The 15,722-nt window shown below is 39.4% G+C and overlaps 1 protein-coding gene across 1 annotated transcript in view; it reads left to right on the top strand.

Moving 5' to 3' along the window:
* The window catches only part of GRHL2 (grainyhead-like 2 (Drosophila)), a 172,057-nt gene that overhangs the window by 135,954 nt on the left and 20,381 nt on the right, over window positions 1-15,722 (top strand). Inside the window, exons 10-12 of the mRNA XM_006897162.1 lie at window positions 7,132-7,219; window positions 7,722-7,861; window positions 14,110-14,141. Coding sequence (XP_006897224.1) covers window positions 7,132-7,219; window positions 7,722-7,861; window positions 14,110-14,141 — 260 coding nt within the window. The remainder of the gene's footprint in view (window positions 1-7,131; window positions 7,220-7,721; window positions 7,862-14,109; window positions 14,142-15,722) is intronic.

The following is a 15,722-nucleotide window of genomic DNA, read 5'->3' as shown; positions in this document are numbered from 1 at the left end:
TCCATGGTACATTCAGTACTCTTCTCCAGCACCACAGCTCAAAGGCATCAACTCTCCTTCTGTCCTCCCTACTCATTGTCCAACTCTCTGATGCATAACAGGCGATTGCAAAGAACATGGCCTGTATCAGGCACACCTTAGTCTCCAGAGAGACACTGTTGCTCCTGAGTACTTTAGAGAGGTCCCTAACTGCAGACTTTCCCATCGCAAAAAGTCCTTTTTCTTTATCACATTAGAATTCACAGTATAAAAGGAAGCATGAATTATGAAGCTGGAAGAATTATCCTGGCCCATCCATTTTAAATTACCAAAAAAAAAGAAAAGTAGTTGAACCTCATGTAAGATCTCATGAATAAAGATTAGATTGGCTTTATTATGGACAACAAAGACATGCCACAAATATATGCCTATGAAACTGGTGGAAATAGCAGCCTACTGTTTGAAAATAAGTGAAATAGAAATTAAGAAAATAGTGTGGTTATGAAGATTAATGTAAAACTGATCAATATAATGCTGTTTGGAGAGTGGACAGGTTTGAAGATCAAGTTGTTAGAACTCAGGTAAGAGTTTAGAAATAAATAAAATATCTCAGAAGACAGTATGTACTAGAAGCAGCATGAGAGTGTATAAGGACACTGTTTATCACCTACTCCTAAGAGTCACAGGGGACTATGAGAAGTTCATTGCTAACAAGTGGAAAACTATGCACAGTGAAAGCCTCCAGTGGGTTTTTAGAGGCTATAAATTATCCCTCTTTTTCCCTAGTGAGGAGGGTACATAAAATTACTTAGTTTATAATTTTTTTAAAAATAAATTTTCATTCACAGTTCTTTCACTTTTAAAAGGGAGGGGAGGTGAAAAAGAAGATCATGTTGGTTTAACCAAAACATTAGTTTCTTGCTTTATTATGCTTATGAGGGTAATAGATGACAATGAAAGAAAAAGAGATTATTTTAAGATATAAAACAACAACAACGCAGAACAAAAAACTCAGAAACAATTATGATAGATACTGTACCAACCAGAATGCAGATGGACTTGCTAGTACTTCCTATTTAAACTGCAATCTAATATTAGCACTGACTGGCGTAGAGGTGGGATGGGAGTAGATATGAACTGAAAACTCTTGAAACCTGTTGGGTAAACAATTTGTATTGATTGGTTTCAAGTAACTACTGATGTAGAGTTTTGGGTGGATTATTAGTTACAGACCTTTAAATGAGGGTCGCCAGGGGAGATAGGATAATAATAAAAAGGACATCTCTGGGGATGAGCAAGGTAGATTAACCTTCATTACTGTGAATTTCTGTAGTAAAGGAGACAGAAACCCTTTTGTTTCCATTTGTCACCACATTTGCATCTCTAATTCCAAAAATCAATAAAAGTTCACTCCTGGAGATTAGAAGGGAAAAGTTTAACGATTGTTCTTTTCAAATGAGGATGCAAATTCAAATGTTTAACTTTAATTACTCTTAAACAGTAAAAGTTTCCTAATTATAGCCTAGAGTCTTAAACAGATGGAATTTTGTACTATTTATAGTTCTTCAACTTGATTTCTAATTAATAGACCTGTGAAATTCCTAATTGTTTTTGTTATATTTTGTGAAAAGAATGTTTAAGCATTTTTAAAATTTAAAAGAAACTAAAACAAGTGCTCACTTTGGCAGCACATAAAATAAAACTGGAACAATAGAGAAAAGATTAGCACGGCCCCTGCACAAGGTTGACACACAAAAGAAGCTACAACAAAACAAAAGAATTGGGACATGTCTCTATGTGCTTGTATATATCTGTAGTATGCCATGGGGTGCCATTGAATTGATTCTGTCTCAACATCCTGATATATGAGAACAAAATACCACCTGGTCCACTGTCTATAAAGAGATCCTTATATCTATATCTCTTTATTTATTTGTTTCCCTAGTCTTCAATAAAATACAGTAGTCACTGTAAACTGTACAAAAATTGATGTCACATTTTTAAGAAAGGTAATGCAAGGTAAACAAATATAGACATTATTTCTCAAAAGGTAGCAAAATGAAGGGAAAAAAGTGGCAAAATGATCACAATATAATTAGAGTATTTTTAGATACATTTTTCCAAATTTGGCATTTCATAGTGCATATTTAAGTCCAAAAGGAAAAAATTATTTTCAAATTGATGAAATTTGCCAGTTGAAGCAAATGGTAATGTTTTAAAGGAACTACACAAATTTGATACCTTAAAAAGAATTGTAATATATACATATATATATGTGTGTGTGTGTGTGTGTGTGTGTGTGTGTGTGTGTGTGTGTGTATATATATATTAGATTAGATTGGATTATATATATAGCCTACAAGTTTCAGGGCCAAAACAATCTTAGGAGAAAAAGAAATTCTTGGAAGGTAATGTTCAAGAAAAAGTTTCTTCATTTTAATTGGATGCATAAAAGCTCTCCTGGGTATGGTTAAGTAAAACACTTTATCTAAAATTGGAACGGTAGTTCTCCTCAATAGTGTTTGGATATTGTCAGAATTGCATTGGGAAAATCTGCTGTCAGGGACCTCTCCAGAGTGCTGAAGAGCAACGATGTCAGTCTAGATACAAAAGTGCACCTAACCCAGGCCACGGTCTTCTCAATTAATTGTTATGCTTCAGAGAGTTGAACAATGACTAAGGATGACAGAATAAGAGCAGATGTCTTCAAGTTGTGGTGCTGGGGAAGAGGCTTGAACACAACATGGACTGCCAAGAAAACAGATAGTTCCGTCTTGGAGAGGGTGAAATCAAGTCTCTCCTTGGAGGCTAGGATTTTGAAGCTCCACCTCAATTACTTTGGACACATGGCCAGCAGAGACTGGTCCTTGGAGAAGGACTTCATGCTTGGAATTGTGGATGGACAGCACAGAAGAGGGAGACCCTGGGTGAGATGGATTGATAGAGTAACTGGAACAATGGGGGTTGGTGTGCCAGAATTAGTGAGACTGGCTCAGGACAGGGAAGGGTTCAGAGCTGCTATACATAGGGTCACTATACATTGCAGGCGACTCAATGGCACATAACAACAATAACGTACTATGACAGGTTTGGAAGCAGGAGTGGCATGCCTCCAGAAACTCTATGAACTTTGATAAATGTTGATAGTTGTAGAGGGGCTTTAGGTCTTTAGTTCATAGAGTCGCTTTGCATCGTGCTCAACTTGAAGGCAATCAGCAACAATAGTGGGGCCCAATAGGAAGTTCCTTAAATAATGTGGCACCCATACTAGTCTCTGCTATGCTTTCAGTTAATCTTTTGAGTCTGGTATGTCAAAGAATATCTCTAAGATAATAAGCAAATGACTTTATCTCCTAAGAATCTACACTGCACATGTATACATCTTGAATTAGATTAATTCCAGACTCGTAGACCTCATAGAAATAGGGCAAAATAAAACCCTAGTTCAGAAATAAAATTGCTTGACAAATATTGAGATAGGTTATGGTTAGATAGCAATTTATATAGTTAGGAAAACATAATTCTCTTCTCTTTGTGTTAAATGCTATATTCTGCAGATCTCCAAATTTTTAAAAAAAATGCTCACATGGACTTAACGGAAAGTGAAAAATAATTCCTATTATAAACTAGTGTTTTGAAGGTTATTTGCTAATATTGCACATCCAAAAATGATAAACAAAATGATAAACATAAACAAAATTATATCCATTCACCTAATATTTTATTTTGCTGAAACTATTATGCATATCTGTTGTTGTGGTTGTTAGATGCCTTCCAGTTGCATATGACTCATACAACTTTATGAAGAAACAAAAGATCTGAACCCTTTCCTAGCCTACATTTTATTGTACAAGACACACTTGAGCCCATTGCCACACTATCAATCCAGCTCACTGGGAGTCTTCCTCTCTCTCACTGACCTTCTATTTTTCCCCAAGCATGATGTTCCTTTCTAAGGTACAGCCTTTCCTAACAACCTGCCCCAAATATGAGATGACGACGCTTCATTATCTTTGCCTCTAAAGAGCACTCTGGTTGTTTTTTCTCCAAGATGTAACTGTTTACGTACTTATAAAAAAGTCTACAGAATCTTAGTGTCTTAGTGTCTTAGAACTGCTATAACAGAAATATCACAAATGGATAGCTTTAACAAACATAAATTTATTCTTTTATTATTTAGGAGGCTATAAGTCTGAGTTTAGTTCTAGGAAAAGCTCTGGGGAAAGGCTTTCTCTGTCAGTTGTAGAGCAGATCCTTGACGTCAGTCTTCCCCTTGGTCTAAGAGTTTCTCCGCATGGTAATCTGTTTTAAAAGACATGCCATGCTCCTAGTTCTTCCTTCTTAGTGCTGACAGGTCCTTCTCTGATCACTTCACTTTCTTGTAAAATAAAAGGTGATACAACCCACATCCTAGGTAATTCCCCTTACCCCTCATTTGGACCACAATTAAGATTTTTTCAAAGTTCAATAAAAACAATTAGAAGAATCATTTTGTAGAAATTCCATACTCAGTCAAGTCTATGACCTGATTAAGGGTGGTGCTTTGTATGACAATCTGGCTTTTTCTGATCACATCAGATTGCAACATGGGGGTGATTACAGTATTACATGATTGCCAAATGGATCATTACCTAACCACCAAGTCAATAAGAATCATGGCTTAAAAAAATTGACTCCTATTTCCCCCCAGAATTATGTCCTTTTCCACCAACTAGAGGCTCTTGACAACATACCTAAAGTACGTGAGATGAAGTTTCACCATCATGACATCTAAGGAGTACCTTGGTTGAACATTTTCCCAAGACAGGTTTGTTCTTTTGACAATCTATGGTATATTCAACACTCTTTGCCAACATCACAATTCAAAGCATTGATTTTTCATCATTCTTCCTTATTCATTGGCCAACTTTCACAAGTGTGCAAAACAATTGAAAATGCCACAGCTCAGGTCAGGTGCCCCTTAGTCTTTAAACTGATATGTTCCCTTTCTAATATTTTGGAGAGGTCCTTGACAGCAGATTTATGCAACTTTTGTCTTCTTGATTGCTACTACCAACGAAAATGAAATCCTTGACAATGTCAACATTTTCTCCTTTTATCATGATGTTGCCTATCAGTACCATTAAGAGAATTTTTACTTTCTTGATGATGTGTTGTAATCCATTTTGAAGGCTGTAATCTTTCAATTTCTTCAGAAAATGCTGTAAGTCTTCTTCACTTTCTGAAAGTAAGTTTGTGGCATCGGCGTAATGCATGTTGTTCAGTCTTCCTTCAATCCCTTGATGCTGTATTTGTCTTTATACAATCCAGCTTCTTGATTCAGTTGTTCAGTGCACAGATTGAACAGATATGGACAGAGATATAACCTAGACATATACCTTTTCTAATTTTAAATCCTGTTCTGTTCAAACAACTCTTTCTATTCTATGTACAGGTTTCACATGAACACTCTTAAGTGATCTAGAATTTTTACTCTTCTCAATGTCATCCATAATTTAATTTATTATGTTCTACACAGTAGAATGCCTTTGCGTCATCAATAAAACACAAGCAAACATCTTTCTACTATGTTTTGCTTCCAGTTAAGATTCATTTGACATTAGCAGATGAATACATTAATATTTATATCATTCAGTCTCTCTCTCTAACCCCAACCAGTGTGTACACACACACACCACCTCCCGTTTTTGTGTCTTTCACGAATTGCTTATTTAATGAACTTTATCAATTTTTCCTTTAGTATGTTAGTGAGACTTTTAAAAATTGGAATCATCATTTATACATTAAAAACTTAATTATGTTATTATCTTACTGGAAATGTTTTAATCAATTTTTATTTTGCATTTTAATGTCACTGATATATTAATTTGCTTTTCATATGCAGAAGCATTGCATTTTTGTATTTTTAAGTCTCTTTTTGTGTCTAATTTGGGGATAGTGTTTAGACTTATAAGAGAGATGATCAATTTGTGCTTTACTCCATCTAAGATTTACGGGAGAAGCGTAGGTTGAGAATATTGATCACCTGCATAGAAAGTTATGAAAACATGTGAGTAGATTAATCCTGCTATGGCAAGGATGGAAATAAAAGAGAATCAAGAACTTTCTGGAGTATTCGCATTTGAAAAGGAAAATAAAATAGCAAAACAATCTTTCATGAGGGCAGTTCTGGTGGCCTGGTGGTGAGGTCTACTATTCCAAAGGCACTCAGTTCAACTCTGTCAGCTGCTCCACAGAAGAAGGATGGGCAATCTCTTCGCCCCTCTCCCCTGCCTCATATGAGTAAACTGCTTCTGAAAACCCACTGGAGGGTCAGCTATGAGTCAGTTCCAACTCGACAGTCCACAAGAACAACATTAAAGAAAGATGATAAGCAGGAAATCTTCAAAGTCAAAGAAGGAAGTAAATACCAGATGACATTTAACTGGGTAGGTTAGCATAAGTTTTGGCAATCTGTTGAGATGACATAAAATGAAAACTTCTGATTAAAACAAATAGGAGGGAAAGGGGGTTAAAAATGAACCATACTTCTTTGTAACTGGTTGATTGAACATCATCTGCAAGAACACAGGAAAATATTAAAACCAAAAGAAACATCACACTTGAATGTTTCAAACGATCTGACCTCATGTTTAGTGTCTTTAACCTCCTCCCCACTTCCAATTTCCACACTGTCATGATGTTTTTAAATGTTCCATAACAACAACCAAAGGAAAAATGTTTAGGGAATCCACACTCAACTACACGATGCCTAGGAATGAGGTTAACGAGCCAATGCTTCATCTTAAGACATTTTATTATAATCACTGGAGTTACTTAACTTGCTTTGCCGTGATGGGGAACTGCGTCTGGTCTTTTTGTGTGAATGCAAAGCTTAAGTTCTTTAAATAGGCAAGAGACCAAAAAAGGAGACAATCTAGGGGAGATGGGATCACTCAGGGGTCAGAAATGGAGTGTAGATGAATGAGGTGCCTCTCTCATAAAGCTTTCAGAGTTGGGGCTTGACCTCCCCAAGGGGTGGGGATGGGGCCACCCAGTATCCTCCTCCTCCTCCTCCTGTTTTGTTTTATGTCCCTGTTACTTCTGCTGACAGTATTTTTGTGTGCTCTGGTAACATGCCTGGCATTGTCGCTGTTTATTTTTGACTGTCAGGGCGCAGAAAGGAAAATTCGAGATGAAGAGCGAAAGCAGAACAGGAAGAAAGGGAAAGGCCAAGCCTCCCAAACGCAATGCAACAACTGTGAGTTTCCCTGGAAATGACTTTCCTCTCTACGGGGTGGGCTTTAGCTGGGCAGGATCCACGAGGGAAACAGGTGTGCAAAGTGGTTGCAGGTAATACAATAGACATATAAAGTCTTCCATGCAAAGGAAGACTGGCTTTTCCAGAGCAGTGGAGTCTGGGCAAATTGTCCTCGTGAAGAGCAAAGGGAATCACATGGTCACAGAACGTTTGAGCTCGGAGTCACTTTAGACTAAAATATAGACAAGAAAGTTAGGTTGCAAAGAGTTAAAGGAGGGAAAGAAGGAATAAAAATTCCACCTGGGAGCCTTTCCTTTATAATCTGAGAGACAGAAGGCTTTTGAGTGTATCCACGTCTGGAGTATTTATAAAGTGTCTGCAGCATTGTATTTAGTAAGTTTTATAAGAGAGAATTGTGAGCCTCAGTTGTTACTAGGGCTCACGGTTGAGATGTCTCAGTCATGCCTGACCATCTTATTGATGGCTCTGTGGTCATATCTAGCCTCTGATGGGAAGCTGGCAGCCATACCTTTACAGAAGAAGAGTGACATCACCTACTTCAAAACCATGCCTGATCTGCACTCACAGCCGGTTCTCTTCATCCCGGACGTTCACTTCGCAAACCTGCAGAGGACAGGACAGGTATGACCCTCCTGCCAACCTCCACCTGCTCGTCTGTGGGTGGTGGTAAAGCCTTAAGATAGACTCACTTCAGTTAGTGTCGACCCTTAAAAAAGAAACTGGCGTTATAGTTGTTAAACAAAAACTCAAGGTCATGTCCTACAAAAAATGGATTTTAAGGAAGGAAATGGCTCAGAGGCAATACTGACTTACTGAGAGGAAGAAGAGTGAGCTCATACTTGTAAAGTGTTAACAAAGCTGCTAGAAAGGAAGAAAGAAGGAAGGCTGATAGCCTGTAAGGAGAGTTTGCTTAGTTTTGTTAGCCTCTTCAGGTGAGATTAGCCTCGTGTCACAGAGCTCCACCTAATGGAGAGAAATGAATGTGCACCCATAATTTCATAAACATGGAACTACTACTTTGATTCCCACTTAAGACAACCTTCTATCCCTTTTCCAAAGCTGCACCTCTTCGTGGGAAGAGGCTTGCCTCTTCTTTCTCCTGAAGAACAGCTGGTGAGTTCAAACTGTCAACCTTTCAGTTGCAAACCCAATACTTGCTCTACTATGCCACCAAGGCTCCTGTGGCTTTATAGGGTTGCTAAGAAAAAGACAAAACCCCATCCATTACCATTTAGTCCATTTTGACTCATAGCTACATCTTCCTACATAGAAGATGGTGGGTTCGAACCATTAACTTTACAGTTAGCAGCAGAGCTCCTAACCATTGTACCACTAGGACTCCTTTTAGAGTTGTGTGAGAGGAAGAACACTTAGTTTAATTAGACTCAATCAACATTTTCTTCCTTAATAAATCAATAGTTCCTAGTGAACAGTTAAGTAATTCCACACTTAAATAAAAATTAAGTTCTAGGAAACACTCTTACATCAATTCCTATCTTTTAGATATAACTACAAGGGAAATGAAATGTCTTAATTGTACAATAACATCAGTGGCCAATGACTAATTGGCCATGGTAGTTCAAACTGGAGTCATATTGTGTAGTTACTAAGGTGTAATTATGAAGATCATGTAGCAATAAGGAAACTAGTTATGATAATGGTCAGTAAAAGAAAATATTAATTTTTCTCTACATTGTGATGCCAAGTATTTGAAGGGAACAAGAAACACTATAATGTTTGATAGGTAGGATTATCTTTCTATTATCTTCAGCATTATTTCTTTTATCTATATTTGTGAAAAAAGACAAATATGTCTATGTTCACAAAACAAATTTTTGTTGTTGTTGTTGTTATGTGCTGTCGCGTCACCTGCAACCCATAGCAACCCTATGGACAGCAGCTGTGAACCCTTCCCCGTCCTGAGCCAGTCTCATTAATTCTGACACACCAACCCCCATCGTCCCAGTCACTGTATCAATCCATCTCATCCAGGGTCTCCCTCTCCTGCACTCTCCCTCCACCCTTCCAAGAATGATGTCCTTCTCCAAGGACTGATTTCTCCTGGCCATGTGCCCAGAGTAAGTGAGATGGAGCTTCAAAATCCTAGTCTCTAATTGATTTTAGATTTTTTTAAAAATAAAATTTTTATTTTATACTGATTTACTTACAAAGTTTATATACACTGACAAATTGAGTTTCAATAAATCTTGCATTGACTAATTTTTGTTTTATGTTCAGAGTCCTTTGAGGAAAGATTCCTTTGGTGACATACTAGCACACTCAACTCTTCCATCTAAGGGTCTTGGGATTGATTTCGGCCTGTTGGAGTAGAAATCATTTATTAGCATTATCTTCTCTTCCTCAAGAAAGTTTTGTCCCACAGAGATCCATGTCTTGTTCCATTATGCATCTGAGACAAAGCCATTGTAGATATGGAATTTTTGGTTATTTATGACACAACTCAGGGATGAAATATCCACACCTTAGAATCGTTTCATCTGAAATGTGATTTAACATTTCCGTCTTGTTCCACTTTGTTTGTTTGATAGGAACAAAGAACCAAAGTAGAAAACAAGGCATATAGATTTATCAAGATATGAGCACCAGCACCTATTTGCTGATTTTTGGTGTTTTGTTGTTGTTGCATTTTTTGTTTACTTGTTTGGTTTTGGAATGACTCAGTGGCTGGGGTAAAGGTATGTTGAGACAATGAAATTGGCTCAAGATAGAGCAGGGTTCAGAGCTGTTGTACATAGGGTCGCTATGGTCCAAGCGACTCAACATCACATAACAAAAAAATGTAGTTGATTTGTGTCTTATAAATGCCCTGTGGGACTTCACAGAGCTAAGATTTCACACCTCTACCAGAAGAGAGGCTAATTGAGGTGAATTGTTCTCATTGTTGACGGTCATGATTCTGGTTTTTGCTCCCTGTCAAAGGTGACAACCTGACCTACTCTATTGGCAAGATGTCTCTGAAATTTGCAAAGCTCTAAATGAATCTTAAGAGAAAAAACGGCCCAAGCTGGCAGCTCATGACAATCAACCCTGTGCCCTTGAACGCCCCCTAGTGCCCTGAGTTCTGAGCTCGGGGCTTAATAAGAAGCCAAAGTGCAGCCTTCACACTTTGTTGCTTCCCACTGTTGCAAAGCTGTACAATCAGCATTCCTTTTGACAATCAGCAAAGGCACTGCCCTTACCCTTAAATCCCTGGACAGGCCACCCTGAATCTGCTTTTCCAGAACACCCTAACGCTCAGCCGAGGCCTCAGATTCAGAGTCCACTGGGAGCTCCCAGCAACAAAACAACACATTCAGCTGTGCTCAAGAACGACCTGGAATGAGTCTGTGATTGGGCATCTTGCTTGGCAGAAGAAAAGGAGCATTACAGGGGCCCACTGGCTCCCCTGAAAGGCTGCCTTTTCTTAGAAACCTGGGGGATTGGTCCAGAGACAAGACAGCTTGAGAAAGAGGAGGAAAGACAGAAATGGTGACCGTGTTAAAAATGAAGATGTGGCAGAGGTGGGCCAACACGAGCAAGCACAGATGGATCATAAAATGAGACTTTTTTTAATCGTAAAAACAAGGGAAGTAATCACTAGTGTTCATCTCTGTAACCACTGCAAGTGCTCAGCCTTGCCATAAGTCTGCCACACTGCATCTTCACATACTCCATAGCTCCAGGTACTAATCTCTAAGTAAGCCCAAGCCAGCCTGTGCTTACCTTGCTTGTTGGGGAATCAGACACTGTCTGTAGTTCTCATGACTGGTGAGACCTCCCCTGAGCACATCACACAGACACATCACCCAGGGCACAGTGATTCCAGTTCACCCGAGGACATGGAGAGCTACATGATGCTGGGAAGAGCAGAAAGTCAGCAAAGGAGAGGAAGACCCCTGAGCAGGTGGCAGGTGGATTGACATAGTGACTCCCACCATGGGCTTTGGTGTGTCAAGAAGTGTGAGGACGGCGCAGGATATGACAGGGTTAAGATCTGTTGTTCATTCACAGGGTCCCTGCAGGTCACACTTGACTCCATGGTGCCTAACAACAACAGCAGCAGCAAACATTCTCCACTAAAAATCATGCAGAGTTCTTGATACGAAACCAGATGTTTGTATTCCATGCCAGGACTTCTGAATTAAAAGCTTTGACCCAGGGCCTGGCAATGTGCTTGATGGCAGGGTCTTCAGAAACGTTTTAGGCATGCTCTTGTTTGGGAAGTGCTGTCTGAAAACTAAGTCAATGCAACGAGGCAGGCCACTGGCAAGGAAGAAAGTGGTGGAGCACTTCCCTTGATAAGGAGGAGTGGCCGTGGAAGGACAGTGACGTCCAGGCCATCTGGAGCACTGTAAACCTTCAGAAAAGGCTGCTTTGATCTTTGGGTCACCAACAATTCTGCAGAGAGCTGTTGGTCCCACTGTCATTTGTCAAACAGATGCTTTCTGCCATATTTCAAGAAACAATAAAAAACCAACATCAGGGACTTAGTTTAAAAATCCCCCTGTATGTCCTTGGCTCTGGCCCCGGTTCCCTCTTATATACAGTACATTCCATGTTCATCTAAGTTGTTATTGTCTGACCTTAAGTCTAAACTGATCCATAGCTGACCCTGCAATGGGTTTTCAGCGGCAATTGGGAGGCGATTGACCATCCTTCTTCCAAGGAGCAGCTAGTGGACTTGAACCGCATGCCTTCAGGATTGCAGCACAGCTTCTTACTACTAGGCCACCAGAACACTCTTCATCTAAGTAGACACTCAATTTCTAGTGCATCACGGTGACAAGGACTCAGAATGCCAACTAAAACAGTAGCAGTGATTGAGGGTCAAGGTGGGATATACAACGTGCTTTCATTGTTCTCTGTTCAAGAAGAAGTAAAGTCAGTATGTGTTTCAACAATGTTGTTGTTGTTGTTATGTGCCATCAAGTCGTTTCCGACTCATAGCGACCCTGTGCACAACAGCCCTAAACCCTGCTCTATCCTGCGCCAACCGCACCGCCTCTGACACACCCATCCCGATTATCCCAGTCAACAATAGATATGAAAAATCCAAAGAGGAAAGTGTTCTAGTGGAAATCTGAACTAATGACTAGAGTGATTCATTCCGAGAGAGTTCCAGGTAACCGGAGTTATGTTATGTAACTAGGTCTGGGCTTGGCAGCATCCCAAAAGCTACCAACAGCCTCTGAGAAAGTCTCTGATAGGTTCTAAGTCTAGGTACAGCCACTTGTCTCCCAGGTCCCTGGGGAAAGGATAGTGACCAAATGCATTAGAATCAGAGGCAACCTTCAAGGTGAATATATAAAAGCTTGATACAAATTCAGGCATTGTTCTGCATGCATATGAAAATGGTTTAGAAACACACAAGATACAGGTCACTACAGTGCCACCTGTAATTAAGTGTTAGCAACTCACTGGGTGAGGAACACTCACATACAAACCCTCCTGGGTTCTCGCATAGATGGCTTCATAAACACTAGACCATAGTTTGTTTGTGGTTGCTTGGGGCAGGTGGGAAGGAGATACAGAAGGAAACTCACTGCTTAGGGGACTGTAAGCTCCTCTTAAGGGTCATGGGCTCTGTTAGGAACAGATAATGAGGATGGCTGATCAAAAAGAAAAACATAATCAATGTCACTGATTTGCACATGTGAAAAATGTTGAAATGGCAAAGTGTATGTATGTATGTGTGTGAACCATAATTTGAAAAACAGACAAAATAATCAAGGATGTTTCCAGAATTTTTCTAAAACCACCTGTATTTCTAAAATAAAATTTTAATTGATTTTTTCTCCCCCCTCCCATCCCCTGCCCCACAATAACCACCTAAAGAAATCTGGTTTTGGGGATCCGGTCAGGATGCCTTCTAGGGTCAGATGAACTTTCCCAGGCACATTTAGGAGTGTTGGCTCTAAACATCTGTGGTTGTGGGATGGTATGAACCCAAGGCCCTCTGGGGGAATAAACCAAGAGACCTGGGGTTACTGCCCTATGGACTCTGGGACTTCTTGCTCTCCCCCTCCCCACACACCCATTACAACCCCATGGGGATCAATGGGATTGCGTACTCACAGACACTTTGCTGGAAAGCTACTCAGCAAGTCAGAACCTTTTGAACAATGATTTTCAGACTCTGCCCCAAAATTATAGGAGCTCTGGTGGCCTAATGGCAAGAAGCTCTGTTACCTGTTGTAAAACAGGACTGACCTCGGGGTTGGGGGTAGACTGAGAAAGACGGGTTCAATAATGTATACTGCATTGAAACAGATGAGGGAGAAAGGTGTTTAAAAGAGATATGTGCTTAGGTATTTTTGTCATGACAGAAGTCCAGAGCGAAGGCTGCATAGTGGAATGGACCTGGGGGGAGGGTTTGTAAAACAATGAAAGAATTTTTCTTTTACTTTTCCAAGAGGGTAATGTACTATGGGGAAGGTTTGGGAGGGGAGACAAGTACAAACATGAATGAATGGAAATCCAAAGTCTCTGTAAATTTTCATTGAAATTAACAATAAATTTAATGAAAGGAAAAAAAAAAAGAATCTCTGTTACATTCCCAAAGTCACATGGTAATGTTAAAAGTAAGAGATGGCTTAGGGCCATAGATAATTTGATAGGCTGCCTTTAGTCAGAAATCATCACATTTCCAAGTTTACTTAATTCAAATCTAAGAATTCTCTCAAGGGAGAATGTCAGGATTTAGAACTTACATTTCATTAGAAATACACACACACATACACACACAGTTTTCTTGAACAGTTTTGTCTTTTTAAGAGACAATGCATGTCTTAGGAAAGTCTATGCGTCATGCAAAATATTTCCATGTCTCCTCTGTGAACTACAGTAAACCTATTGTTTTGTTCCCACAGGTGTATTACAACACGGACGACGAACGAGAAGGGTAAGACGCTCCGTTCTTCCATGTAAACAGATCCAGGCAGTTCACGCCAGTAGAAAAGGCTCTTTGAACACTTTGTTGTCTGGGGTGGGGAGAAAGAACTTCCACTAAACATAAGACTCAGAGCTGAAAACAGCTTGGTTCTGTGGGCTGTCTTGGAGGGAAGCTGGAGTACACCATTCTCCCCCATATCTCTCCTCCCCCTTTTTCTGCTTCCTGTGTTCTTCCTTTGAATAACTAGTTCTTTTTCTAAGTGACTCATCTCTTCAATTCTCTTTATCAATAATCCAGTTATCAATAATCTTCTTGATATACCCATTCCTGCTCAGTGTTTAGCCCAAACAATCAATCAATCTGAGCTTCAGGGAAGAGTGAAGGAGACAATGCCCAGTGCTTATTACTACCTGGACCACACTAATTTAACTTTGAAACCCTAGCTGTGTAAAGCTGCTGGAGAGTCAGAAGTGAGGATGGTGTGAGTGGGAATGGAGGAGGTTAGGAACCTTTTCTCTGTCCTCTAAAGTTTTGAGTAAAGAATTTAGATAGAGCTCCTGAAGGCTTACTTTGTCTTCTACATCAAGTCTCTGTGTAACAACAGTGGGAAATGTTCTATATTTTTGTGTAGGAAGCACACCTAGCTGAGTATGGTCCTGAATGTTTAGGGGAGGGGGGTGTCAGTAGATAAATATTCAAAGTGCTATCTACCCATTAACTCATTCGTAGACTCACATTATTCTAGAATCAGGAAGGAACCTTCAGAGTTATTTAGTTGAACTTCTCTTCTTAACAATGTAACACCTACACTACATCCTTGGTAGATAGTAGCTAGTTCCTTGCTTGAATACTCCCATTGATGATGTGTGCACTGCATGTGAGACCCCTCATCACACGGTAAGACTATCCAGCTCTTAAAATGAATGCTATTTTGTCTGAGTTGATGCCTACCCTTTGGATTTTTGGTTGGTTTGTGTTGGTTCCTTCTTCTTCTTCCTCCTCCTCCTCCTCCCATCAGTTTTAGTTCTGTTTTATAGAAAAATTCATCCTTCCTCTGTAATTAAAAAATCCTTTCCTTCTTGCAACTGTTCTCATTAAAACATAGTTCCGTATGTCTCAAAACCTTAATTCCCTTTTAGAAGATTCTACTAAATTTGCAAATAGTTCTCTTCAAACTGACCCCATACAATTAATGTATTCCAAATTAATATATTGGGGTCATTTCTTTTTACAGGTAGGGTCCTATTGTTTTTTTAAAGCAATCTAGAATTTCATTCATGTTTCCACCTCTGTGCTACATTCTTGGCTGACATTGCACTTATAGTTAACTAAAATATCTTTATTATTATTTTCAAACAACAATCACAGGAGGGCTTCTTTTTTGTTTTTTAATTTTTATATTTCCCTGTACAATGTTTCATAGATGCTACATGAACTAGATAGAGTAGATCTCACTCGAACCCATGTTTTAGAGCAGGGCTTGGCAAACTACCACCCACGAGGCAAATCAGACCCTACTACCTGGTTGTTTTGTAGAGTTTTGGGGTTTCGTGTTGTTGATTTATACACACACACACACACACACACACA

The sequence above is a fragment of the Elephantulus edwardii genome, unplaced genomic scaffold, assembly GCF_000299155.1.
Source record: "Elephantulus edwardii isolate Elephantulus edwardi_28Jun2011 unplaced genomic scaffold, EleEdw1.0 scaffold00202, whole genome shotgun sequence".
NCBI lineage: Eukaryota > Metazoa > Chordata > Mammalia > Macroscelidea > Macroscelididae > Elephantulus > Elephantulus edwardii.
This window is presented reverse-complemented; position numbering and strand designations above follow the sequence as displayed.